Below are 26,366 nucleotides of genomic sequence, written 5' to 3' on the forward strand. Positions count from 1 at the left end.
TTAATAATACTGCTAGCTATGTTCTTTGCACTTTGCCTATTTTATGAGATTGTTGTTTCCTGCATTACCAAATGTGTGGCTGAATCTCCAACAAAATAATAATAACTAGGTGACTTGGAGCAGTTAATCAAATACATAGTTCTGTATGCAATCGATAATTGTAATTACTCTAGATATGGAAGGATACAAACAAGAGGAAATTTTTCCTGGACTGTAAGAGGCTGAGTAAGACAGGTTGGTCCAGCCCCTTGGTTACTGTTGATAGTAACAGTACACTGACTGGCCTATCAGCAAAATCTTCGCCAGACCTAGGAATGAGTTCCTTGCTCCATGGGATGAAATGGTCATGAAATGCCTCCCAAAGTATGGTTGAATTTGTAACCCTGAGGGGGCCCTGTCAACTACAAATTTTCACCTACCTCTACAAGAATGAAATTGTGAGCTGGGGCAGCTGCTGATTTTCAACATCCCCCGAAAAATGTTCAGGGAGAAGAGCAAAAATGAGGCACTCTGTGCTCAGGGAAAAGCTAGCAGAATGGGTTTGCAGAAGGTATTTTTAGGAACTGATTTTATGAGCCTAATTTTTGTACCTCCTCATATCTAGAAAAGCACTAAAATCCTTGTGACAGCTGTTCCTTGTGACTAGCAGAAAGCTTCACCAGACTAGCAGAAACCTTCTGGAAAAATATGTACTTGATTATATATATTCCCTCTTCACCAAAACCAAATATATATACTGACCTCTCCTCACCCTGCATATTTGGAGCAATTTCTCAGAGCCATCTGAGGTGCTGTCTCCCAGCCTACAGTCCTCATTTTGCCCCCAATAAAACTTAACTAACACAATAACAACAACAAAAATACCTACAGTCTAGATAAGGCTGTGATGTATAGGGCTTGGGGAGAGGAAGCTTACCCTCAATAGACTCCTGCCACACTGAGTATTATCTATGGTAGGTGCCCAAATAATTATTTTTAAAATGGACAATATCCAGCCAAGCGGCACTTTATAGTTTATGATGCACTTTCACATGCTTTATCTCTGTTGATCCTCTTAGTGATCGCATGGGACAGGCCAGGTATTATTATTTACATTTAAGAGATTATGAAACAAGCTTGGAGATAATGGTCAGCATTAGAGGTGCAAAGACAGCTTTCAGTTTTCTAAAACACAATGTGCTTTCCCTTCTGCACCATGATGCTGCTTAGGAACATGAAAAAAATATTCCTCTCTCTCAATAGAGCTGTTCTTTGGATTTCATCATCAGCTCACCCAGATAGCCTCACCAGACCCCTATATGCAGCATCCCTCTTATGGGGTACACTCTACGCTCCTGAACATCATGCACTTAACTCTGCATTGCACAAATTATAATGTCTAATTGGGCTTCCCGGGTGGCTCAGATGGTAAAGAATCTGCCTACAATGCAAGAGACCTGGGTGCAATCCCTGGGTTGGGAAGATCCCCTGGAGGAGGGCATGGCAACTCACTCGTGTTCTTGCCTGGAGAATCCCATGGACAGAGGAGCCTGGCCGGCTACAGTCCATGAGGGTCTCAAAGAGTCAGACCGGACTGAAGCGACTAAGCACACACAGTGTCTAACTAGTTATCCACCTCTACTACTAGATGATAGCTTCTTGAAGGCAGAGCCTGAATCTTGTTCAGTGTTTCATCCCAAGGTCTAACTCAGTGCCTGCTGATAGGTGCTCACAAATATTCGTTAAATTAACTGAAGCTCAACAGAATGTTTGAGGAGTGCCTAAATTTACCACGTGGAAAATTAAAAGTCAAAACTTTCCCTTAAGTTCTCTGTCCACAAATAATTTTATGTGTTGATTCTAGCTTCTATTAAGTCAGTAAACTATTCATATTTTATAAAAATGATTTTAAACTCAAAAATTCAAAATAGACCACATTTACATTGAAATTTTCAGACCAGTACCCTCGTGTATACTCCCACAATTTTATGTAAATAATATTGGGAAAATGGATGGTTAAGCTGCTAAATCTTAAGTTAATGTATAGGTACCAGATTTGTGTGAACATGTCATTAGGTCCTAAGATATAAACACTTTCAATAGATAAGTAAATAGGCAACATAATTTATAATTGTTAATGTTTTTGCTGTTTTTACTGGAAGTAATTAGCATCTCCAAACCACAAAAGCTTGGCTTATTTATATAATACTCACAAAATGCACCTGAATGGCTACCTTTATGAGATTTTAATTTTCAAAAGATCTGATTCATGTTGATGTTTGGCAGAAACCAACAAAATTCTGTAAAGCAGTTATCCTTCAATTAAAAAATAAATTTAAAAAATTTTAAAAAACCACAAACACACACACACAATAAAAAAATCAGAAGAAGAATGGGAAATTTGTAGCAAATGATACTTAGAATAGGAAGGTGCACAGCTTAAGTGTATACATCATTGATGTCAACCCCTGCTATTTCCTTCCATTCTTTGAACATCCTTAAATAAATGAAGGAAAAAGAATTACAGAGATGCTAAAAGAATGAGAAGGAAAAAGAAACGGATTACTAAAGCCAAAATATATATATTCTACTTAAAAACAAGACATGGAAAAAAAAAAAAAACAAGACATGGGCAAGAGGCATTTAGAAATTGCCTCTGAAGTGTGGTTTGCCATATATTGCAGTCCAAGTTCAGTTGAAGATCTGAGTCAACCCTGATCTTATTTCTTTTCTGTCACCAAATAGGATTTTCTGGCGTCGGCAGGTTCACTTGATGTCAGGGATCCGGCCCAGCACCATCACCAGCTCCTTCCCCCAACTTATGTCCGATGTGGATGCAGCTTATGAAGTGGCTGAGAGGGGCACAGCCTACTTCTTTAAAGGTACGCTGAAGATCGCCAAGAAAGAAGTGGCGGGGTACAGGATACGGTGTGTCTGGAGCACCCAGAACCATCAGTGTTTGTTAGTGACCACAGAGCAATTCCAGCCATTCCTGCTCCTCAGACTGGGGATGAAACATCCCTCTACCGTATTGTGATGCTGACAACAGTGACGGTGACTATCAAACTCTCCCAGAGCCAAAGATGCAGTCCAGTGAGGCTCGGTGATAAGCGAGTGTCCGGGAAGCTAGAAACCTGCTCCCTGCCCCGCCCTGCCACCCCCTTCCCCAGACCTCTGCTCTGAGTGACATGGTATTCTCTGCTGAGAGCCTCTAATTCACAAAAGTCAGCGTGGAAACCTCAGCAAAACAGTACAAGCACCTGGGAGCAGAGAGACGCCTGGACTCTGTCTCTAGCCCTTTACTATTTGAGTGCCTTAGGGAAGTTATCCAATTGCTCTGTATCTTCATTTCTTCCTGTGCAAAATAGTTATAGTAATAACAACCTTGAAGATGTGACTGTAGCTAGCCAATGGAAATTGTCCAGCAAATGTTAGCTATCAGTTTAGATTGTATTTTCTTAATGCCAAGGGCTGAGGATAGAAGATTAGTGCCAATTTAAGCAAGAATCAGCATTTGTGTTTCACTTGCCCCTTCCTTCTCTCTCACACATATATAAGACTGAAATGAGATTATACAGATGAAAAGTATCTTGAAAAAAATGAATGTGTTGCATTTAAGACACAGTTGTATCAGTATTATTGCCTTCATAAGGCATAACTAGGGATTTCTGCCTCCAGGGCAAGTTTTAAGTATTTTACTGAACTGAATAGAGACTTGTATCTCCTCCTGGGTTTTAGCCATGGCAAATATCCCATAAACTAGCCCCATTTGTAATCCTGCATAGAAATCCTAATGAGTGAAGGGCATCACTAAATAGTACAGGGTTTTTGTAAACTTTAATTTCTGGTTCCAGGACCCCACTATTGGATAACAAGAGGATTCCAAATGCAAGGTCCTCCTCGGACTATTTATGACTTTGGGTTTCCAAGACATGTGCAGCGAATAGATGCCGCGGTCTATCTCAAGGATGCACAGAAGACCCTTTTCTTTGTGGGAGATGAATACTACAGGTATGGCTTTTCTCTTTGTGATTGTCCAGCTGTATTCAATGAGAAGGAACCTTTTGCTGAAAAGAATGCAAGGCAAATTTACAATAGGCCCATTGACTCTTCTCAGTCACTAGGGTGTCATTTACTGATGGTTGACACTGTCTTCAAGATACAGAACCATCCAAATAAGTGAAACATTCATTCAATAATCCCATTGTTTGGTGTCTAACACATGAAACATCCTAATCTTTCAAAGCACTCATTAGCTGGATACCCAGGGGCCTAAAAGAGAGGAGGTACTATTCCCAATACATACCTACCATGAATGCCTTGAAAGAAGAACTGATTCCTTCTTACGTGAGTATATCTTATTGATGCATGAATATCACTGCATTCCAGAATGCTCTGTGATTTTGTACAAAATGAATGTGGTGATGACTGTGGGGCTCTTTGAAGGAAATTTTTGCTGAAAGGCAAAGGCCTTATTGCTATGTTCTTTAACCTAGAACATGAAAATTCTTCTCATCCAAACAAAGATCATGTGTAATTTCCAGGCCTGTCTTATAAAAGGTTGCTATGAGCAGATTCAATCACTGTACACACGGTCACACCTTGTCTCTCCTGCCTCATCTCACTACCTTAACTGGGTACAACTTTGTCAAGCTCTGCCTCTACACCTTCTCTAGTCACAGTTCTCACTTCAGCATTCCTTGTCTTTCTGAACTTTAATAGAGAAGCAAAAACGGATTCTAAACAGGTAACTATGCTAAACTCTGTAGGTCTATGTTAGGACCTTGTTGGCAGTGGAAAACAACTCAGCTTTGGTCTAAGGGTTTTCATTTTATTTTATATTACCCATTTTTAATGACCATATCTGTGGTATAAAATAAATTTATAGATACATATCTATCATCTTCCTCTACTTCTTCAGTTTAGAGCTGAAAACGTAATCTAACAGAAGCACAGATATACTTCAGGAAAACTTATTTCATAAAAATGAATGTCACATGTGGACCCTCCCGACTCTTCTGAGGCACTGAGAGCCTTGGAAGCGTTGCTCAAAGTGTCTTGTGTTGTCATGCGTTGACACTTCCAGTCCAGTGTTTAACCACTAAGCCAGCTAATTTTCTTTCAGAACTTCCTTTATAAAATAGGAATAGTTATTCACTTATTAAGTCCCTAGTATCTGCTGGCCATGTTCTCCAAAGTTTTTCTTCAAGATAAGGTGGCTGTCATCACCATGCTGACCTACAGGGAGATACATATTAAGAAACTCAACTCCCATTTTAGGTTTTCAGAGAATGGTGTCCAGAGATGGAGTGTATGAACTGGCATGTCAGAGTGTGAGTTGTGATTATCCATTTAACTTGTCAAAGTCTGTTCACAGCTTGATTCTCCCTGGGGGGATTATCCACTCTCATGGTTTCTATTATCCATTCATTGCCTAGGACTCTGGTTCTAGTCTTTGGACTAATACCACTACCCACTAGAACCCAAAGTCAAACACATACCTCCAACCAAGCAGGACTGAGGCTGAACAGCTAACATGAGGAGCTTGGTGAAAGGTTTTTAATTCTCTGTAAATTAAGGAATGGGAGGGAGAGGATCTCTGATATTAATGATGGCTAATAACCCCTGTGGAAATAATACTGAAACTTTCCAACTGAACCTCTATGAGATTCTATTAAGGAAAAGTCTTTGGCAATCTAGATAAAACAAATCAATTGAAGGTTGGCCTAGGACATTAATTCAAATATTAAAGAGCTCATTTTGCCAGAAAGGAAAAGAAACCACAGTGGCCACTTTTGATATTAACCTCCCTGGGTTACTGAGAGTATTTAGTGAAATAATGGATGTAGCTACCTAATACACTGCCTAACATATTGCAGGTGCTCAAAAAAGTAACTCCTTAGTAATGAAAGGAACTTATATGGTTGTTGTTGGCCAGTCGCTCAGTTGTGTCCGACACTTTGCCACCCCATGGACTGCAGCACACCATGCTTCCTGGTCCATCACCAACTCCCAGAACTACTCAAATTCATGTCCGTTGAGTGGGTGATGCCATCCAGCCATCTCATCCTCTGTTGTCCCCTTCTCCTTCTGCCTTCAATATTTCCCAGCATCAGGGTCTTTTCAAATGAGTCAGCTCTTTGCATCAGGTGGCCAAAGTATTGGCGCTTCACCATCAGCATCAGTCCTTCCCATGAATATTCAGGACTTATTTCCTTTAGGATGGACTGGTTGGAATCCTTGTAGTCCAAGGGACCCTCAAGAGTCCACTGTTCTCCAACACCACAGTTCAAAAGCATCAATTCTTCAGCACTCAGCTTTATTTATAGTCCAACTCTCACATCCATACATGACTATCGGAAAAACAATAGCCCTGACTAGATGGACCTTTGTTGGCAAAGTAGTGTCTCCGCTTTTCAATATGAGGTCTAGGTTGGTCATAGCTTTTCTTCCAAGGAGCAAATGTCTTTTAATTTCACGGCTGCAGTCACCATCTGCAGTGATTTTGGAGCCCAAGAAAATAGTCTGTCACTGTTTCCATTGTTTCCCCATCTATTTGCCATGACGTGATGGGACCAGATGCAATGATCTTTGTTTTTTGAATGTTGAGTTTTAAGTCAGCTTTTTCACTCTCCTCTTTCACCTTCCTCAAAGGCTCTTTAGTTCTTCTTCGCTTTCTGCCATAAGGGTGGTGTCATCTGCATATCTGAGGTTATTGATATTTCTCCCAGCAATCTTGATTCCAGCTTGTGCTTCATCCAGCCCTGCATTTCACATGATGTACTCTGCATATACGTTAAATAAGCAGGGTTCCCAATTTGGAACCAGTCTGTTTTTCCATGTCCAGTTCTAACTGTTGCTTCTTGACCTGCATACAGGTTTCTCAGGAGACAGGTCAGGTGGTCTGGTATTTCCATCTCTTGAAGAATTTTCCACACATTATTGTGACCCATGCATCAAAGGCTTTAGCATGGTCAATGAAGCAGAGGTTGATGTTTTTCTGGAAGTCTCTTGCTTTTTCGATGATCCTACAGATGTTGGCAATTTGATCTCCAGTTCCTCTGCCTTTTCTAAATCCAGCTTGAACATCTGGAAATTATTGGTTCATGTACTGTTGAAGCCTGGCTTGGAAAATGTTGAGTATTATTTTGCTAGCCTGTGAGATGAGTGCAATTGTGCGGTAGTTTGAATATTTTTTGGTGTTGCCTTTCTTTGGGATTGGGATGAAAACGGACCTTTTCCAGTTCTGTGGCCACTGCTGAGTTTTCCAAATTTGCTGGCATGTTGAGTGCAGCACTTTCACAGCATCATCTTTTAGGATGTGAAAGAGCTCAACTGGAATTCCATCACCTCCACTAGCTTTGTTCATAGTGCTGCTTCCTAAGGCCCACTTGACTTTACACTCCAAGATGTCTGGCTCTAGGTGAGTGATCACACCATCATGGTTATCTGGGTCATTAAGATATTTTTTGTATAGTTCTTCTGTGTATTCTTGCCACCTCATAATATCTTCTGTTAAGTCCATATGGTTTCTGTCCTTTTTTTGTGACCATCTTTGCATGAAATATTCCCTCAGTATCTCTAATCTTCTTGAATAGATCTCTAGTCTTTCCCATTCTATTTTATTCCTCTATTTCTTTGCACTGATCACTTAGGAAGGCTTTCTTATCTCTCCTTGCTATTCTTTGGAACTCCATTCAGATGGATATATCTTTCCTTGTCTCCTTTTCCTTCAGTTTCTCTTCTTTTCTCAGCTATTTGTAGGGCCTTCTCAGACAACAATTTTGCCTTTTTGCATTTCTTTTTCTTTGGGATGGTCTTGATCACTGCCTCCTGTACAGTGTCACGAACCTCCATCTGTCATCCTTCTAGCATTTTGTCTATTAGATCTAATCCCTTGAATCTATTTGTCACTTCCACTGTATAATTGTAAGTGATTTGATTTAGGTCATACCTGAATGGTCTAGTGGTTTTCCCTACTTTCTTCAATTTAAGTCTGAATTTGGCAATAGGGAGTTCATGATCTGAGCTACAGTCAGTTCCCGGTCTTGTTTTTGCTGACTGTATAGAGCTTCTCCATCTTCAGCTGCAAAGAATATAATCAATATGATTTTGGCATTGACCATCTGGTGATGTCCTTGTGTAGAGTTGCCTCGTGTTGTTGGAAAAGGGTGTTTGCCATAACCAGTGTGTTCTCTTGGCAAAACTCTGTTATCCTTTGCCCTGCTTCATTTTGGACTGCAAGGTCAAACTTGCCTGTTATTCCAGGTATCTCTTGACTTGCTACTTTTGCATTCCAGTCCCCCGTGATGAAAAGGACATCTTTTTTTCAGTTCTAGAAGGTCTTTTACGTCTTCACAGAACCATTCAACTTCAGTTTCTTCAATATTAGTGGTTGGGGCATAGACCTGGATTGTTGTGATATTGAATGGTTTGTCTTGGAAACACACAGAGATCATTCTGTCATTTTTGAGATTGCACCCAAGTACCACATTTCAGATTGTTTTGTTGACTATGAGGGCTACTCCATTTCTTCTAAGGGATTCTTGTCCACAATAGATACAATGGTCACCTGAATTAAATTCACCCATTCTAGTCCATTTTAGTTCACTGATTCCTAGAATGTCAGTGTTCACTCTTGCCATCTCCTGTTTGAAATTATATGGTAATTAACAAATAATTGCTTAAAATATTGTGAAAATTAACAAGTGATTGCTTAAACCTAAATATTCCTATATATAGCAATCCAGTCAAAGAGTTCATCAAAGGGAATTTTCTTTTTAAACACTGAAGTACCTTGACATTGCACTGAAATCTCTGCTTCTGGCAAGGCAGATACAGTACTTTCAGCAATGGGAGTCTTCTATTTTACACTCTCCATTACACACACTGGTTTTCACAATAAGAAATATGACAGATAACCTTGACCTACAGCTCAGAAGTTCAGGAAAAGCTAATGCATCATTTTTATTAATAACTGCTCCCCTGTGTTTGACACATTTTGCTCAATAGGGCCTCATGTGTATGATATCTTATAGTCTATAAAACCCTGTATCAGATAGAAATTATGTTCAGCTGCTAGAAAGAGAGACAGTAATAGTTGTGACTTAAATACCACAAGGGGTTTTTCTCTCAAATATGTAGAATGTCTGAAGTTTTATAGGTTTAGAGCTGGTAAGACAGGTACATGGCCATTAAGGTCCCAAGTTCCTTCTGACATTTTGCTCTAGTATTAACAGGTAGCTTCCACTCATGATTGCCACAGGATTCCAGGTGGCCAGTGGTGCCTCAGTCATTACATCCTATGCTAAATAGGAAGAAGTTGGGCTGAAAAGAAAGAGGAAGGAGGCAATGAAGTTCTATAGGTAAAGCACATAGACACACCCAAAAATACCGAAAGCTCAAGTTACACACCAATAATTCTATATTGATACCCTGGGCAGTGCATTAGGATTTACTCTCCTTAGTCATCCCTCAGGTTCTTCTTTGGTCCTTTTGCTAGTTCAGTCTATGGTACAAATAATGTGCCAATTGAAGAGAAGTCTCTAGATATGATTGTTGTCAGGGAAATTCTCCATGAACCCTTAGGGCTGGGGGCCCGTTTTAGTGAATGAAGTGCCATTAAAAAAACTACTGAATAGTTTCCTCCACTGAGGATTGAGTGCTGGCTTGGGTCAAGTTGATTCAGGCTCTAAGAGTAAGGGGACTTCACTGGTGGCTCAGGGTAAAGAATCTGCCTGAAATGCATAAGAATACCTGCAACGCAGGAGACTGCCTGCAGTGTAGAAGACTGGGGTTCAGTCCCTGGGTTGGGAAGATCTCCTGGAGAAGATCTTCTTCCAGTTGCAGAAATGGCAACCCATTCCAGTATTCTTGCCTGGAGAATCCCATGGGCAGAGGAGCCTTGTGGGCTACAATTCTTGAAGGTGCAAGAGTGGGACACGACTTAGTGACTAAATCACCACCACCACCTAAGAGTAGGAAACCACATGTCAGTGTAACAGTAACTTACAGAGGAGCCGACCACAGAGCTACAAAGTGAAACCCAAATGGGGCTCTGCCAGGCTGATGCCAGCACTGCTGCCCCACCAAATGACACATCAGGTAAGCTTTACTAACAAGGGCTACTTCCCCATTCATCTGTCTGCTTTTATTCCTTCCTTTCCTGTTCTAGACAGCCTCAACGATCCATCCAGTTTCTTTTTTTATGTTACTTCTGCCACCTCTGGATAATTTCTCCCTGTAAGTATTTTCCCTTACTTACTAACACCAGAGCAGTGATTACACCAAGGAGCATCTGAGGACTCTGGGAGCAAGGGGGTGCCATCAACTCCACCATGCTTTGAGATGGTCAGTTCAGTTCAGTCAGTCATGTCCAATTCTTTGTGACCCCATGAATCGCAGCACACCAGGCCTCCCTATCCATCACCAACTGCTGGAGTCCACCCAAACCCATGTCCACTTAGTCAGTGATGCCATCCAACCATCTCATCCTCTGTCGTCCCCTTCTCCTCCTGCCCTCAACCTTTCCCAGCATCAGGGTCTTTTCAAATGAGTCAGCTCTTCACATCAGGTGGCCAAAGTATTGGAGTTTCAGCTTCAACACCAGTCCTTCCAATGAACACCAAGGACTGATCTCCTTTAGGATGGACTGGTTGGATCTCCTTCCAGTCCAAGGGATGCTCAAGAGTCTTCTCCAACACCACAGTTCAAAAGCATCAATTCTTTGAAACTCAACTTTCTTTATAGTCCAACTCTCACATCCATACAGGACCACTGGAAAAACCATAACCTTAACTAGATGGACCTTTGTTGACAAAGTAATATGCTATCTAGGTTAGTCATAACTTCCCTTCCCAAGAGTAACCATTTTTAAATTTCATGGTTGTAATCACCATCTGCAGTGATTTTGGAGCCCCAAAAAATAAAGTCATCCACTGCACTATTTCCACTGTTTCCCCGTCTATTTCCCATGAAGTGATGGGACCAGATGCAATGATCTTAGTTTTCTGAATGTTGAGCTTTAAGCCAACTTCTTCACTCTCCTCTTTCACTTTCATCAAGAGGCTCTTTAGTTCTTCTTCACTTTCTGCCATAAGGGTGGTGTCATCTGCATATCTGAGGTTATTGATATTTCTCCTGGCAATCTTGAGTCTAGCTTGTGCTTCCTCCAGCCCAGTGTTTCTCATGATGTACTCTGCATAGAAGTTAAATAAGCAGGGTGATAGTATACAGCCTTGACGTACTCCTTTTCCTATTTGGAACCAGTCTGATATTCCCATCTCTTGAAGAATTTTCCAGTTTATTGTGACCCACACAGTCAAAGGCTTTGGCATAGTCAACAAAGCAGAAATAGATGTTTTTCTGGAACTCTCTTGCTTTTTTGATGATCCAGCGGATGTTGGCAATTTTATCTCTCATTCTTCTGCCTTTTCTAAAACCAGCTTGAACATCTGGAAGTTCATGGTTCACGTATTGCTGAAGCCTGGCTTGGAGAATTGTGAGCATTACTTTACTAGCGTGTGACATGAGTGCAATTGTGTGGTAGTTTGAGCCTTCTTTGGCATTGCCTTTCTTTGGGATTGGAATGAAAACTGAGCTTTTCCAGTCCTGTGGCCACTGCTGAGTTTTCCAAATTTGCTGGCATATTGAGTGCAGCACTTTCACAGCATCATCTTTCAGGATTTGAAATAGCTCAACTGGAATCCCATCACATCCACTAGCTTTGTTCGTAGTGATGCTTTCTAAGGCCCACTTGACTTCACATTCCAGTATGTCTGGCTCTAGGTAAGTGTGAGTGATCAATCACATCATGATTATTTGGGTTGTGAAGATCTTTTTTCTACAGTTCTTCTGTGTATTCTTGCCACCTCTTAATATCTTCTGCTTCTGTCAGTGTTGTCTAAAATTTGTGTAAAATGACCTACAAATGTATAGGTACAAGCTCTTTTCCACTCCTAAATCATTCTGTCTATACAGATAGACTAGAAGCATGATTGACACTCAGTCGTGTCTGACTCTTTGCGACCCCATGGACTATACAGTCCATGGAATTCTCCAGGCCAGAATACTGGAGTGGGTAGCCTTTCCCTTCTCCAGAGGATCTTCCCAACCCAGGTCTCCCACATGGCAGGTGGATTCTTTACCAGCTGAGCCACAAGAGAAGCCCAAGAATATTGGAGTGGGTAGCCTATCCCTTCTGCAGAGGATCTTCCTGACCCAGGAATCCAGCCGAGGTCTCTTGCATCGCAGGTGGATTCTTTAACAACTGAGCTATTAGGGAAGCCCAAAGTAGGATACAGTCTTCCAGATTCTTTCCTTCCTGGATACCTCAAGAATGCTGAAACTGGATCTGTTTATTTAAAGATTTTATAGTTAATCAAAATAGAGAAATAAATAATAGTAACAAAAATAAGAAAGATGGATAGATTTCAAAATCTTGTTTTTTAATCTTTTTTTTTTAAATATTACCAAACTACTGCATTCATGCCCGTATTGGTCATGATTACATGTCAAGCTGTGTACTAAGACGTTGACACTCATGACAAGGCACAAAGTTTGCTGTTTCAGAGTGTAGACAGGATTAAAGAAATGTTCATCTCAACTCTGGCATGTTGGATCATCTTTCTGTTGGATCATTTCTGGATGCAGAAATAGCATCTACTTCATTGAGTTGTGAAAATAAATGAGAAAAATGTGAAATTCCTGTCGTATAGTAAGGACTCAATTCTTATTGGGCGTTATTAATGCCCTCAGCAAGTTGTACAGTTGAAAGTAAATGTATAGATAACTAATTAAAAGCAACCCAGATGCCACAAGTGGCCTCATGGAAGACTGTGCAGGGATCAGTGGGGCAGAACAAGAAGGAAATGGCCAATTCTAGCAAAATTGTCCAGAAAGAGTTTTTAGAGGAAGCAATGACTGAGCTTCATTCTGAGAGTTGAGTAGGAGTTTCCCAGACAGGATGGGCAGGGTGTTTTCCAGGCAGAGAGAGCAGTTATGCAAAGGCACTGATGCATGAAAAAGCCTATGTTTAGGAGGAAAACCTCAAGTAGTTCAGTATGATTAGAACGTGGGCTGGGATGAGAGATGTGGCCCAAGGATGGAGATCAGGAAGGGCCTGTGCCTTTCCCGGAGATCAGTGCTAATTTAGAGAAAATAGGGATATCTGTAAAGGTCTTAAACAGGGAAGTAACTCATTAAGGTTTTTGTTATATCACTCTGGAAGCAGTGCAGTTATGTTATAGGGAGACAAGACTGAAAATCAGTAAAACCAGTTAAGCCAGAAGGTAGTGGGAAACATCTTCAGAGTGCCTAAGGAAAGAATGCTCAACCAAGAACCCTATATTCTGCAAAGCTATCTTTCAAAGATGAAGGTAAAATGAAGACATTCCCAAATAAACAAAAACAGGGGATTTATCACTATCATCTTCCTAACAAGAAGTACTAAAGAAAATTCTTCAAGCAAGTAAACCCAGGCAGTAATTTGAAAATTTGAATCCACAGTAAAAAAAAGAACACCAGTAAGTGCAATTATGAAATTATAAAAGATAGTATAAATGTATATTTCCTCTAATTGTTAAATTAGCTGTATAAAATCATATATATATACAATTGTATTGTTGGGCCTATAGCATATAGAAAGATTTGTTTCTTTCTGAAGAAAGCAGAGTATGGTAAGTTAAAATATGTATGTTATGCTCTGTAGCAACTACTAAGAAAATAACTCTATTAAGTGAAGTGAAAAAAATCACAAAAGAAATTTAAATGGTTCTTTGGAAATTTGTAACTAATGCAAAAGAAAGCATAAGGAGGGAAAAGGAACTAAAAAATGTGTGGGATATGTAGAAAACAGAAGTGATATAAATCCCATTATATCAGTAATATTAAATGTGAATAGATTAAGCAATTTAATCAAATTACAAAGGCTGTCATACTGATTTAAAAAGCAAGATGCCACTGTGTACTCAAAGATACAAATAGACTGAAAGTTAAAAGGATGGGGAAAAAAAAAAAATATATATATATATATCTCATGGAAACCATGGCCATAAGAAAGCCAGGGTAGTTATGATATCAGGCAACAAGAAGTATTAAAACAATACTTTTAAGATAAAAAGTATTACTAGGAATAGACAGGGACAATTTATAGTGAAAGGCAGATTATTCTGCTAAAAATATAAGACAACCTAACAATAAGGCCCCAAAATGCATGAAGCAAAGAAACTGACAAAAATGAAGAGAGAAAACAACCTGTGAAATAATCATATTTGGATACGTCAGTTCTTCATGTTCAATAATGGACAGAACAACTGGAAAACAAGACCAATTAGGAAAGGAAGATTTGAACAGCACTATAAACCACCTACACCTAATAGATATCTATGGAACACTTCACTCAGTAAAAGAAGACTACAGATTCTACTTAAGTGTATGTGGAACATTGTCCAGGATAGATAAGAAGTTAGGCCAAAAGAGAAGCCTCAATAAATTTAAAATCATTGAAATCATACAAAATACCTCTTCTGATTACAATGGAATTAAGCTAGAAACAAATACCTGAAAGAAAACTGGAAAATTTACAAATAAATGGAAATTATATATCACACTCTTCAACAACCAATGGGCTGAAGAAGAAATCACAAGAGAAATTGGAAAATACTTTAAGATGAATGAAAATTAAAGCACAACCTATGTTGATGCCGTTAAAGCAGTGCTCAAAGAGAAACTTCTAGCTGTAAATATTCATATTAAAAAAAAAGAAAGAATTCAAATAAATAACTTAACTTTCCACTTAAGACACTGGAAAAAAGATCAAATTAATTCTAACAAGCAAGAAGGAGCAAATAATAAAGATAACAGTGAAAATGAAGTAAAGAATTAACACTTTGAGAAAATCAGCAAAGCTAAATGTGTTTCTTTGAAAAGGTCAAAAAAATTTATAAACTTCTCACTAAATTGACCTAGTACAAAAGAGAAAACCAAAATTACTAAAATCAGAGATGAAAGAATGAACGCAACCATACAGAAATAAAATGGACTATAAAAGAATGAACAATTGTGTGTCAATAAATTAGAAAGTTTAGATGAAATAGACAAATTCCTAGAAAAATACAAAGTGATAAAAAAAGTGAGTCATGAAGAAATAGACATTCTGAATAGACCTATAACAAATGAAGAGATTCAATTCATAGTATAAAAATTATCCACAAAGAAAAACCCACACCTACATGTTTCCTGGTGAACTCTATCAAAACATTTAAAGAAGAATTATTGCCAATTTTTAACAAACTCCTCCAGAAAGTAGATGAGGAAGGAATACTTCCCAACTTATTGTATGAGGCCAGCATTGCCCTTATATGAAAACCAAATGAAGGCATCATAAGAGAATAAAACTTCAGATCAATATCTCTTATGAATATGGATACAAAAATCCTCCAAAAATACTACCAAACCAAATCCAGAAACATATAAAAAAGAATTACACACCACGACCAGCTGGGAATTTTTCTCCAAGAAGGCAAGGTTGGTTTAACATCTGTTCATCTTATAATAACATCTATATTGATTAATTATATCAATTAATATAATATATCAATAGATTTAAAAATTAAAAACCATAAAATCACCTCAATAGATGTAGAAAAAGCATTTGACAAAATCAAACACTGTTACATGATAAAAGAAAATTCACCAAACAAGGAATAGAGGGAAACTTTTTCACTCAGATAGAAAGCATCTATGAATACCCACAGCTGATATCATCTTCAGTGGTGAAAGATTGGATGCTTTCCCTGTAAAATCAGGAACAAGACAAAAACTTTCATTCTCACCACTTCTATTCGCCATTTTACTGGAGGCTTTAGTCAGGGCAATTAAGGAAGAATGAATGATATTAAAAAATGAATGATACAGAAGATGGGAAAGAAAGTAAAACTATCTGTATTTATATGTCATATAATCTTTTACATATAAAAACCTAAGGAACCTCAAACAAAAAAAAAAGCTGTTAGAACGAAATGAATGAGTCCACAAATTTGTGGAGTATATATGCAATATGGAAAAATCTAATGTATTTCTATATACTTCAATGAACAATGCAAAAATGAAATTAAGAAAGCAATTCCATAGCATCAAAAAGAAAAATATACTTAGAAATAAATTTTAACAGAAGAAGTGGGAAACTTATAATCTGAAAACTATAAAACACTGTTGGAAGAAGTTAAACAAGATCTAAATGGAAAGATATCTTATGTTCACGGCTCAGAGCCCTAATGTCAGTGTTCCCCAAATAGATCTATAGACTCAACACAGTCCCTACCAGGATACCACTGGTTTCTCCTTGGAAATTGAGAAGCTGATCTTAAAATCTATTTGGAAAATCAAAAAGCCCAGAATAGCCAAAATATTTTGAAAAAGAGGAACAAAGCTGGATAATTCAGACTTCCTAATCTCAAAACTTACTAGAAAGCAACAGTAATCAAGACAATGTGATACTAATAATGAAAATAGACATATAGATAAATGGAATAAAAATGACAGTCCATATATCTATGATCAGTCACTTTTTGACAAGGATGCTAAGGCCTTTCAATAGGGAAAGGATAAAATTAAGAAGTAAAGCAAAATTAAAAGAATAAACAGAAATTCCAGTTTGTATTTATGTAGTTTGACATGCTGGTAAGATCAAAGAATGGAAATGTCTGGAAGGGAGTTGGACATACAGGTCTTGAATTTAGAGAATTCAGGCTGGATATAAATTTGCATTTCATCATACAGTCAGGCAGTAATTGAGATCATCAGTACTTTTCAACATTATTACTAATTCTTTGTTCCAGAATTTTCTCATAGCCACTTTCCTCACCTCATCTAGGATGGTGCATAGCAAGTTCATACTCTTCTCCCTTCTCTTCATTTCTGACTGTTCTCCCCCCTACCCTCTCTAGTTTAGATCACAAAGATCCCTTCCTCCATGAGAACCATGTGACTCCTGGCTAGAAGTGTATTATTAACTTCAAAGGGGATTCTGCTAGAAATTCCACTAGATTTCACTAGAAAGGTCTCCTTGAAGAAACTTCCTGAAACATGTACCATAAATACATGTGTGCATGCTAACTTGCTCAGTCGTGTCCAACTCTTTGCAACCCTATGGACTGTAGCCCACCAGGCTCCTCTGTCTGTGAAATTCTCCAGGCAAGAATACTGGAGTGGGTTGCCATACCCTCCTCCAGGGGATCTTCCCGACCCAGGGATAGAACCCAAGTCGCCTATGTCTCCTGCATTGCTAGGTGGATTCTTTATCACTAGCACCCCCTGAGAAGACAGTATCTTACATACTTAACAGTAAATTCCTCTCTCTGCCATCCTTTCTCACATTTTCTTTAAGCATTGTTTAGCAGACTGAACTCTCGATTCAGCAGTTCAAAGAAGACAGAATGCTGTTAAATTTTGCCATTCACACGAGTTAGAAATCATCACAATGAAAACACTAGAAATTTCTAACAAATCTAAGTTCTCAGCAAAAAATTAAACAATTCGCAGGTACTTTACCAAAATACTCCCTAAATCCTTAGATTTCAAATGTGCAGAATAAGGTAATATATATGAGAAAGCATATCAGATATCTACAGCCCTACCATATTTCAGTTACACAGTATTGCTAGTAAAGCTTAACCGTCAGTAATGATTTGTTTTATTTCTATACCCATTGATCAATGTTAAATGATGAAACAAATACCCTCAGAGGAAATAAAGATAGTTACTGGTCAATCATTTTTAGTTGGTATTTGGGTTTCACAAACAAGACCTTAGTGGTGAGAAAATGTGTGCAATGCTTTTACCAGGTATCTGGTATACAGGTGGTACTGGTGGTAAAGAAGCCTCCTGCCAAAGCAGGTAGATGTAAAAGACGTGGAATCAACCCCTGGATTGGGAAGATTCCCTGGAGGAGGAAATGGCAACCCACTGCAGTACTCTTGCCTGGAGAATCCCATGGACGGAAGAGGCTTGCAGGCTACAATCTGTAGGGTCGCACAGAGTTGGACACAACTGAAGTGACTTAGCACACACACAGTATATAGTATATTTACAATAAATACTTTCTTAGTGTTCAAATATTGATGGTTTATTATGTGTTAGAAATCAAACTATTTTCTTTTTTTCCTCTCATTTCCCATCTGCCTCCTCAACCATCTTGAGAAGTAGGTACTGTTATCTTCATTTCACAGTTAAAAACATTGCATCTAAGAGATCAAGTGATTAAGTCAAGGCCACACAGTTAAAAGTAGTCCATCCAAGGCTATATTTTATGCCCTCTGAGTCCAAATCCAGAAGTCCTTTCCATATACCATGTGTAGTCACTTTTCATTCTCTTCACCATCTGTTTATTTACTGTCAATTAAAATAACCATGCCCATAATTCTCATCCTGTCATATAATTTTATTTTCTTTAACTCTCAGCAAAATCCTCAGTATACCATTAACAGTAGACCTTCTAACCTCATTTTTGCTGAGGTCTCTGGACTACCTCCAACATTTTCTAGTCCTCCTTTCTTTTTTTCTCAACTTTGCCTACTACTGCAAAATGTTACCCCAATGAAGTGTGTTTAAAAAATTAGGTAAACATTAAACTCTTTGATGATTCAGGATCCCAGACAAAATCAGATCTGGGACAAATCCCAGACAAAATGTTAATGGTAACATTCACTCAACTTTATACTAGCCAGCCAGTTAATGGCTCTTGGGACCAAGTGAAGTGAAAGTCACTCAGTCGTGTCCAACTCTTTGTGAGTATACAGTCCATGGAATTCTCCAGGCCAGAATACTGGAGTGGGTAGCCGTTCCCTCCTCCAGGGGATCTTCTCAACCCAGGGATCGAACCCAGGTCTCCCACATTGCAGGCAGATTCTTTACTGTCTGAGCCACAAGGGAAGCCCTCTTGGGGCCAAAATAAACAGCAAATAGCTTGGGCCAGCCCTTGATTTCTACATGTGCCAGACACGTTTCTGTGTGCATGTGTGCCTGTGTGTGTGTGAGTGTATATGTGTGTTATTTCTCTCATCCTCATGACCACTATTTTCCAGATAAAGAAACCAGGGCTCAGAGCATTTTCCCCTGATCACAGAGCCAGCACATAACAGAGTCAGAACTCAAACCCTGACTCTGCCATTTGACTGTGCTCTCTGCTCTATAACAGAAACCCTCAAAGCAAAAGTGAAAGTCACTCAGTCGTGTCTGACTATTTGCAACCCCATGGACTATACAGTCCATGCAATTCTCTAGGCCAGAATACTGGAGTGGGTAGCCTTTCCCTTCTCCAAGGGATCTTCTCAACCCAGGGACCAGACCCAGGTCTCCTGCATTGCAGGCAGATTCTTTACCAGCTGAGCCACAAGGGAAGCCCAAGAATACTGGAGTGGGTAGCCTATCCCTTCTCCAGGGAATCTTCCCAACCCAGGAATTCAACTGGGGTCTCCTGCATTGCAGATGGGTTCCTTACCAACTGAGCTACCAGGGAAGTGAAATCCTCAAATACCTGTCCAAAAACCAAGTGATAGATCATCACAAAGTTTTCATTAGTCCACAGAAAAATAAAAATAGCACAATAAAGACATAGGAGGATGTGATCTGGGTCAGTATTATTGGCAAGAAACATCTTTTCTTCTGAGGTTATGTTCTTTCTGCCTTTATTAGTATTAAAGTTTCTTTTTTTTAATGAAATGATGAAAATAGGTGATAATTATTATTTTGATGGTTAATGGTAATGTTTTTATTTGGTAAAATGAGAAGTAGGTTAACTCTATGTGAACTGTGTAAGGCCATCTACACAGTGTCTATGTAAGAGGTCCAAAGGAAATATATATATTATCAGCTAATCTTAAAATGCAGGCTTCCTTAGTGGTGCTGGCCCTGGATGGTAAAGAATCAACCTGCATTTCAGGGTTTGATCCTTGAGTCAGGAAGATCCCCTGGCAAAGGAAATGGTTACCCACTCCAACATCCCAGGACCACATGATTTATGTGTCAGAGTGACACTTTGGCATAGATTTTATTGATACTCTTTAAAAAGATACTCTTTGAAAAGCAGTTATAGGGTAAGAGACAACAGGGCAGAGACGCAGGTTTCAGAAAGGGGGAGGAACTATTAAACACCTAAGTGGTAGAAAGGGTGAAGAAAAGAAAAATGATTTCACAGGTTTGCCAGAATTTTTGCCTATGTTTTTATAAATGTAATTGAAAATTAAAATTCTCAGCTGGATATTGCTTGTCCAAAATTTCTGCTGAAATTGTATTTACATATAATATTATTAGCTCCATTATCCTCTGAACAGATAGATATATAAGATTTTAGATGTCACCACTGCCCTTAGCAAACTAAGCCCACACATTAAAAAAAGAAAGAAAGAAAGATCACTTTTTCAAATCTATTGGATTTTTCTTTCTGTTGGATTAATAGTCATCATTTTCTTGAAAACTTATTCCATATTATTTAAATGGTTTTTCTATTCTCAAGAAAAGATCTTCACTTTCTCTTTTCATACTTTCCAGATTTCTTAGTATGAGCAGATCCCAATTTGTAATAGGTTTCCCTACAGATATTCTTTGGCCAGTCACTTGTTTGGAACTGAGAACACATTTTGCTGTAAAATGATGTAAATGGTGATGAAGTTCTTAAAATCACTCATAAATGTTTAATGAACACAAGGGTAAGGCATAGCTCTAATTATAATAGCTCAGCCCCTCATCCTTTATTCAGGGCAGACAGAAGAGGAGGAGGATAAGAAATGAATTTCGCTATTTTTCCCTGAGCTTAGGGATCAACATTAATCAACAAATTCAAAATGTCACGTTCCCTGGTATCCCCCACCACATCTCTCTGTATGTCTACAGACATGCCAAACACCTTTCGGTCACTTTGTTCTTCCTGTTTCATCCCTCGCCCCAAATATTTTAAGCATTAGAATTACCCTCCTCATTCCCTCCAGTCATAGCACCCATTTCCTCAATACAACTGTTTCAGGGAAGTGAGAGAAGAGAACCTAGTAAGCACTGGTTAATATGTACACAATCGTACTTCCACTTTGAACAAGGGACTCTAGATTTCAAACACTGGAACAAAGTGAACAAGAGAAATCCAAGCCATGGGAGAGGCAATATGCCCAGCTGTCCTTTCCCTCCTCTCTTTCCCTCACTACAGTCCTGACACCTTGCAACACTCCTCCTGATAGCATAGACATGCCCTGTCCCCACTCCTTACTGGCACTTCTGATGACAAACCATGGCAATGGTTTCCATTTTTATTTGTGTAACTCACATAGCTTGGGTTTCCCCTCGGCCTGCTGGAAGTTTCTGAGGACTCTCCTGAAAAGGGAGTTTGGACTTCTAGGAGTTAACTTCCACTTCTCTCCTCAACATCCAGCGAAGCATCTCAACCACAAGTCAGTTTCAACCTGAATACTTCCTTCCCGGGGTTTGATCCACTCAGTATCATGAGAGCTCTGTCCCCTGCCTGTGTAGTCATAGCCATATGAGGGGCACATTTCAGGAGAAGGCGGTTGTGATCTGCTGCCGCAGGAAACTCCCAGTGGCCCAGGCACTGGGAGAAACTGTTTGACCTTCTGGTGGGAAATGAGTAGGGCGTCCACCTAGGGAATGTCCCCGCTGGGAGCTCCATGCTGATGAAGAAGGGACTTTCTCACACTTTAAATGAAGTCTTCTTTAAGGGAAGAGAGCCTGCTCTGCCTACATGCTGGGCTCATCCAAGTCATACTGGTTCATATGAGTCACTGTCTCTTTACAAGGGATAATTTAGAGAAATACTAAAGAGATGTATTAACCAGTCTTTAGAGTTATCATTGCATGATAGTTTTGAATTCAGAAAAAGAAACCTAATCTACTTTTTGATTAGTTGTGTAATCTTTCTAGGAAACAACTAGAATGTTTTAAAAGCAGAATATCTGTTATTCCAGACTTTCTCACTTCTTGTCTTTATCAATTGATCATTCACACATTTGTTTCTTCATGCATTCATTCATCGTGCATCATTTGTTCAATCCCTTCTCCACAGAGCACAAAGCTCATTAATGAAAGCCTCCATGAAGGGCTTTCAACTATTTGGTGAGCCAGGAAATTCATACATGGAGAGTAAGAGAGAAAGAAATTACAATGATAAAAAAAGCACTAAAAATAAGTGTAGATTTTCCATTGAAAAGCAGTAATTTTTAATTATAGAAATATCATCTTATAATTCTAAACAATGTAACTAAGTCTAAACAATATAACTGGCAATTTGCTAAAGAAAATGTTTAGAGAAAATGACTCCCAAACTAGTGGCCACAGAATCTCTGCAAAATGGGAAAGTAATAGCAGAATGTGTGTGTGTGTGAGAGAGAAAAAGAAACAGAGAGAGAGGGAAACAGAGATAGACACAGAAAAACAGAGAAACAGAGAGAGCAAGATCTAAAGTAAATCATAAGTCAACCCTGGCTAAATACACCTGACTAGCGTGGTGCCCTCTACAATCAATGAATACCTCATGTTTACATTATTTATGAAATAATATTTCTTACAGTTATGATGAGCGAAAAAGGAAAATGGAAAAAGACTATCCAAAGAGTACTGAAGAAGAATTTTCAGGAGTCAATGGCCAAATAGATGCGGCTGTAGAATTAAATGGTGAGTGTTTCCATAGAACACTTTCTTTGTAGAAATTGTAACAATTTCTGGGCTTTGCTTTAACATAACTGAAAATGGATTTCAGAAGGGGAGTCCTTGGTTCTAATTTTTTGGGGCCCTGAGTCCCTTATAAATTTAGTTAACCAGATTAACCATCAGAAAGAGTATAAAAAGTCTGCCATTATGGGTCTCTCTTTACAAATGCAAAGTTTTAAAAGTATAGCTTCAGTCCATTAGCCAGTTACATCATAAAGGCCATCCAGTCAAAATTACCTTTTTCGTCTTTAAAATGTACATATTCTCAACCTTCCCATTGAGAATAAATGCCTTTCCTCATTCTATCACCCAACTTCTGAAATTTGACACATAGCTGTGAAAGTTGAATTGAACTGGGTTGAATAAGTTTAATTGAATCTTTGAATCAGTCAGTCAACACATTCGTCTTGAGTGTTTAGCACAGAGCTGGACACTGTCGAGAAATGCAAAGGCAACTTTGGAATGGTTACTCTCTTTGGGAAATGCCCCTTCATCCAACGCAGATGAAATTACTAGAAATCAAGACAATCTATAATTTAGTACTGAATTGGGTGGTAGTCTTCCCAGTAATTGCAAGAGGTGATCTGAGAAAGAAAAGATCAAAACAAGCATCAGTTGGTATAGATTTCGTGGTGGGACTTTAAAACCTGCTGGGTTTTAAAAAATCGCTAGTTTTTTGACTCGGGAAAGCAAAAGTGGGGGATGGATTTCCCGGATGGGAGCAGCCTGAGGAGAGGCACAGAGCTCCCCTGCATGGCAGAGAGAATGATGAGAGATGACTGGCAAGCTAGGGGTGTCAGATTCCAGGGCTCAGAGATAACTGGGCTGAGGGTTAGCCAGCTGCCCCCTGGCACATTCCCTGTTTCTCTTTGGTGCCCCCTCGAGAAAGTTACAACTGCAAGGCCATCCCATTTATAAATTTTCAAGTCATTTTCAGTAACCATAATTTCAACTTTGTCTCTTTTAGGCTACATTTACTTCTTTTCAGGACCCAAAGCATACAAATATGATACAGAGAAGGAAGATGTGGTTAGTGTGCTGAAATCTAGTTCCTGGATTGGTTGCTAAATAGCAAAGTCTAGTCTTTCCTAAAGAATGAAGATGACTGAGAGCTGGATCTGAGGACTGGATCTTAAGGACTAAATCAGAACTCAGGTTACATATTCTTCCCGTGGCCTTCAATTCTAAGGGTAATTTCAAATGCATTGAAAATAATTATGCTTCTAAACAGTGTCTCAGTTTTGGATTCAGAACTTTAAACCAAATGGGAAATTATTATATGATCAGCTTCATGCAAAATCAGAATCAACATGGTGCAATTCTTCAGTTAGATATGCATTATTTTTTTCCTCACTAATACACTGAGGCAAATTGATCAGTTTGGTTTTTATTTCCAGGAAGAAGCCTATTTGTGGATTTTCTAACATGTATTATAATTCTTATAGTAGGAAATAGCATTACCACACAAATTATATTAATTCTAAACAAGCCTTTTTGGTCTTAACATTTGTTATGATGAATATAAATGTACCCGTCGTTAACCATATCACAGATTACATACTGTATAAGTTTTGTTTCTCATTGTTTGTGTGTGTGTTTGTTTGTTTGTTTGACTCTATGTGTGCTCACTGGTCTTTGAAGTAGGTTATAATGGGCAAATCTACTCAAATGGATTCTTATACTAGGTAAGAGATGGGCATTTTGCAACAACAAGAAAATTTTTAACAAAAGCCAATAAAAATGTTGTATAAGATCAATCCAGTATTTCTCTTTAGTTAATGGTTACTAGCTTCTATCACACTTTGATAACAAATTCTGTGTACTTTATAGAAAACTCAAACCTTGAGATATTATCATGAATATTCAGACTTAGAAGAAATAATAGTAATTCACTGTTTTTTCTCCTTCCTGAAAATAAAATGCCCTCAGTGAAACTGTCTTTAACCCTTCTAAGAGGGCCTCTTCTGACTAGCTTTTCATTTGGGGAAGTTTGTCTTTTGCTTTAGTTTTTCTTATTTCAAGCTAAATTTTTTTTCTACCTAGTCATTAGTATAGATAAAATACAGTTGTCATTCTTATTTTTTAATCTCATATTTTAGTAGTTCTACTTTAAAACACTGATAAATTAAATTGAAGATGATTTAAGATGATTCAAAGAAATGGAAAAATATCCCATATTCTTAGATTGGAAGGATTAATATTATTATTAATATTATTAAATATATTAAAATTAATATTATTAAAATGTGTTGGGCCCTACCCAACACAAACTATAGATTTAATGCAATCCCTATCAAATTACCCATGACATTTTTCACAAAACTAGAACAAATAATCTTAAAAGTTATATAGAACCACGAAAGACCCAGAATTGCCAAAGCAATCCTGAGGAAAAAAAATAAAGGTAGAGGCATAACCCTCCCAGACTTCAGAAAATACTACAAAGCCACAGGAATCAAGACAGCAGGGTACTGGCACAAAGACAGAGGTATGGATCAATGGAACAGAATAGAAAGTCTAGAAATAAACCCACACACCTCCGGTCAATTAATCTTTGTCAAGATAAGAATATATAATGGAGTAAAGAAAGTCTCTTCAGCAAGTAGTGTTGGGAAACTGGACAACCACATATAAATCAATGATGTTAGAATACTTCCTCACACCCTACAGGATTCCCTAATGGCTCAGTTGGTAAAGAATCTGCCTGCAATGCGGGAGACCCCAGTTGGATTGCTGGGTTGGGAAGATCCCCTGGAGAAGGGATAGGCTACCTAGTCCAGTATTCTTGGGCTTCCCTTGTGGCTCAGCTGGTAAAGAATCTACCTGCAATATGGGAGACCTGGGTTCAATCCCTGGGTTGGGAAGATCCCTTGGAGAAGGGAAAGGCTACCCACTCCAGTATTCTGGCCTGGAGAATTCCATGGACCTTATAGTCCATGGGGTCGCAGAGTCGGACATGAATGAGCGACTTTCACTCTCACACCCTACACAAAAGTAAACTCAAAATGGCTCAAAGACTTAATTAAATATAAGATATGACACCATAAAACTTCTAGAAGAGAAAACATAGGCAAAATATTCTCTTACATAAATCATAGCAACATTTTCTTAGTTCAGTCTCTCAAAGAAATAGAAATAAATGCAAGAATAATCAAATGAGACCTAATCAAACTTGTAAGTTTTTGCACAGCAAAGGAAGCCATAACAAACAAAAGGACAACTGGCAGACTGGGAGAAAATACACAAACAATGAGACCTGACAAGGGCTTAATTTGCAAAATATACAAACCGCTCATACGACTCAATAACAAAGAAACAGAAGCAAATCAAAAAATGAACAGGAGACTTAAATAGACATGTCTCCAAAGAAGACATACAGATTGCCAATAAAACTGCTCAACTTCGCTGATTAATAGAGAAATGCAAATCAAAACTACAATAAGCTATCACTTCACACAGGTCAGAATGACCATCATTAAAAGTCTATAAACAATAAATGCTGAAGAAAGTGTGGAGAAAAGAGAACATTCCTACATTGTTGGTGGGAAGTTGGTGCAGCCACCAGGAAAAACAGCATAGAGGTTCCTCAAAAAACTAAAAATAGAGTTGCCATATGATCCAGCAATCCCACTCCTGGGCATATATCTGGAGAAAACTCTAATTTAAAAAGACATATG

General features: G+C 38.6%; 1 protein-coding gene across 1 annotated transcript in view; it reads left to right on the forward strand.

Moving 5' to 3' along the window:
- Positions 1-24,216, forward strand: part of MMP20 (matrix metallopeptidase 20) — a 57,902-nt gene extending 33,686 nt beyond the window's left edge. Inside the window, exons 7-10 of the mRNA XM_043912095.1 lie at positions 2,725-2,861; positions 3,834-3,990; positions 22,550-22,653; positions 23,657-24,216. Of these exons, the coding sequence (XP_043768030.1) occupies positions 2,725-2,861; positions 3,834-3,990; positions 22,550-22,653; positions 23,657-23,757 (499 nt within the window). The 3' untranslated portion in view covers positions 23,758-24,216. The remainder of the gene's footprint in view (positions 1-2,724; positions 2,862-3,833; positions 3,991-22,549; positions 22,654-23,656) is intronic.
- Positions 24,217-26,366: the final 2,150 nt, after the last annotated feature.

This window comes from Cervus elaphus, chromosome 1, assembly GCF_910594005.1.
Source record: "Cervus elaphus chromosome 1, mCerEla1.1, whole genome shotgun sequence".
NCBI lineage: Eukaryota > Metazoa > Chordata > Mammalia > Artiodactyla > Cervidae > Cervus > Cervus elaphus.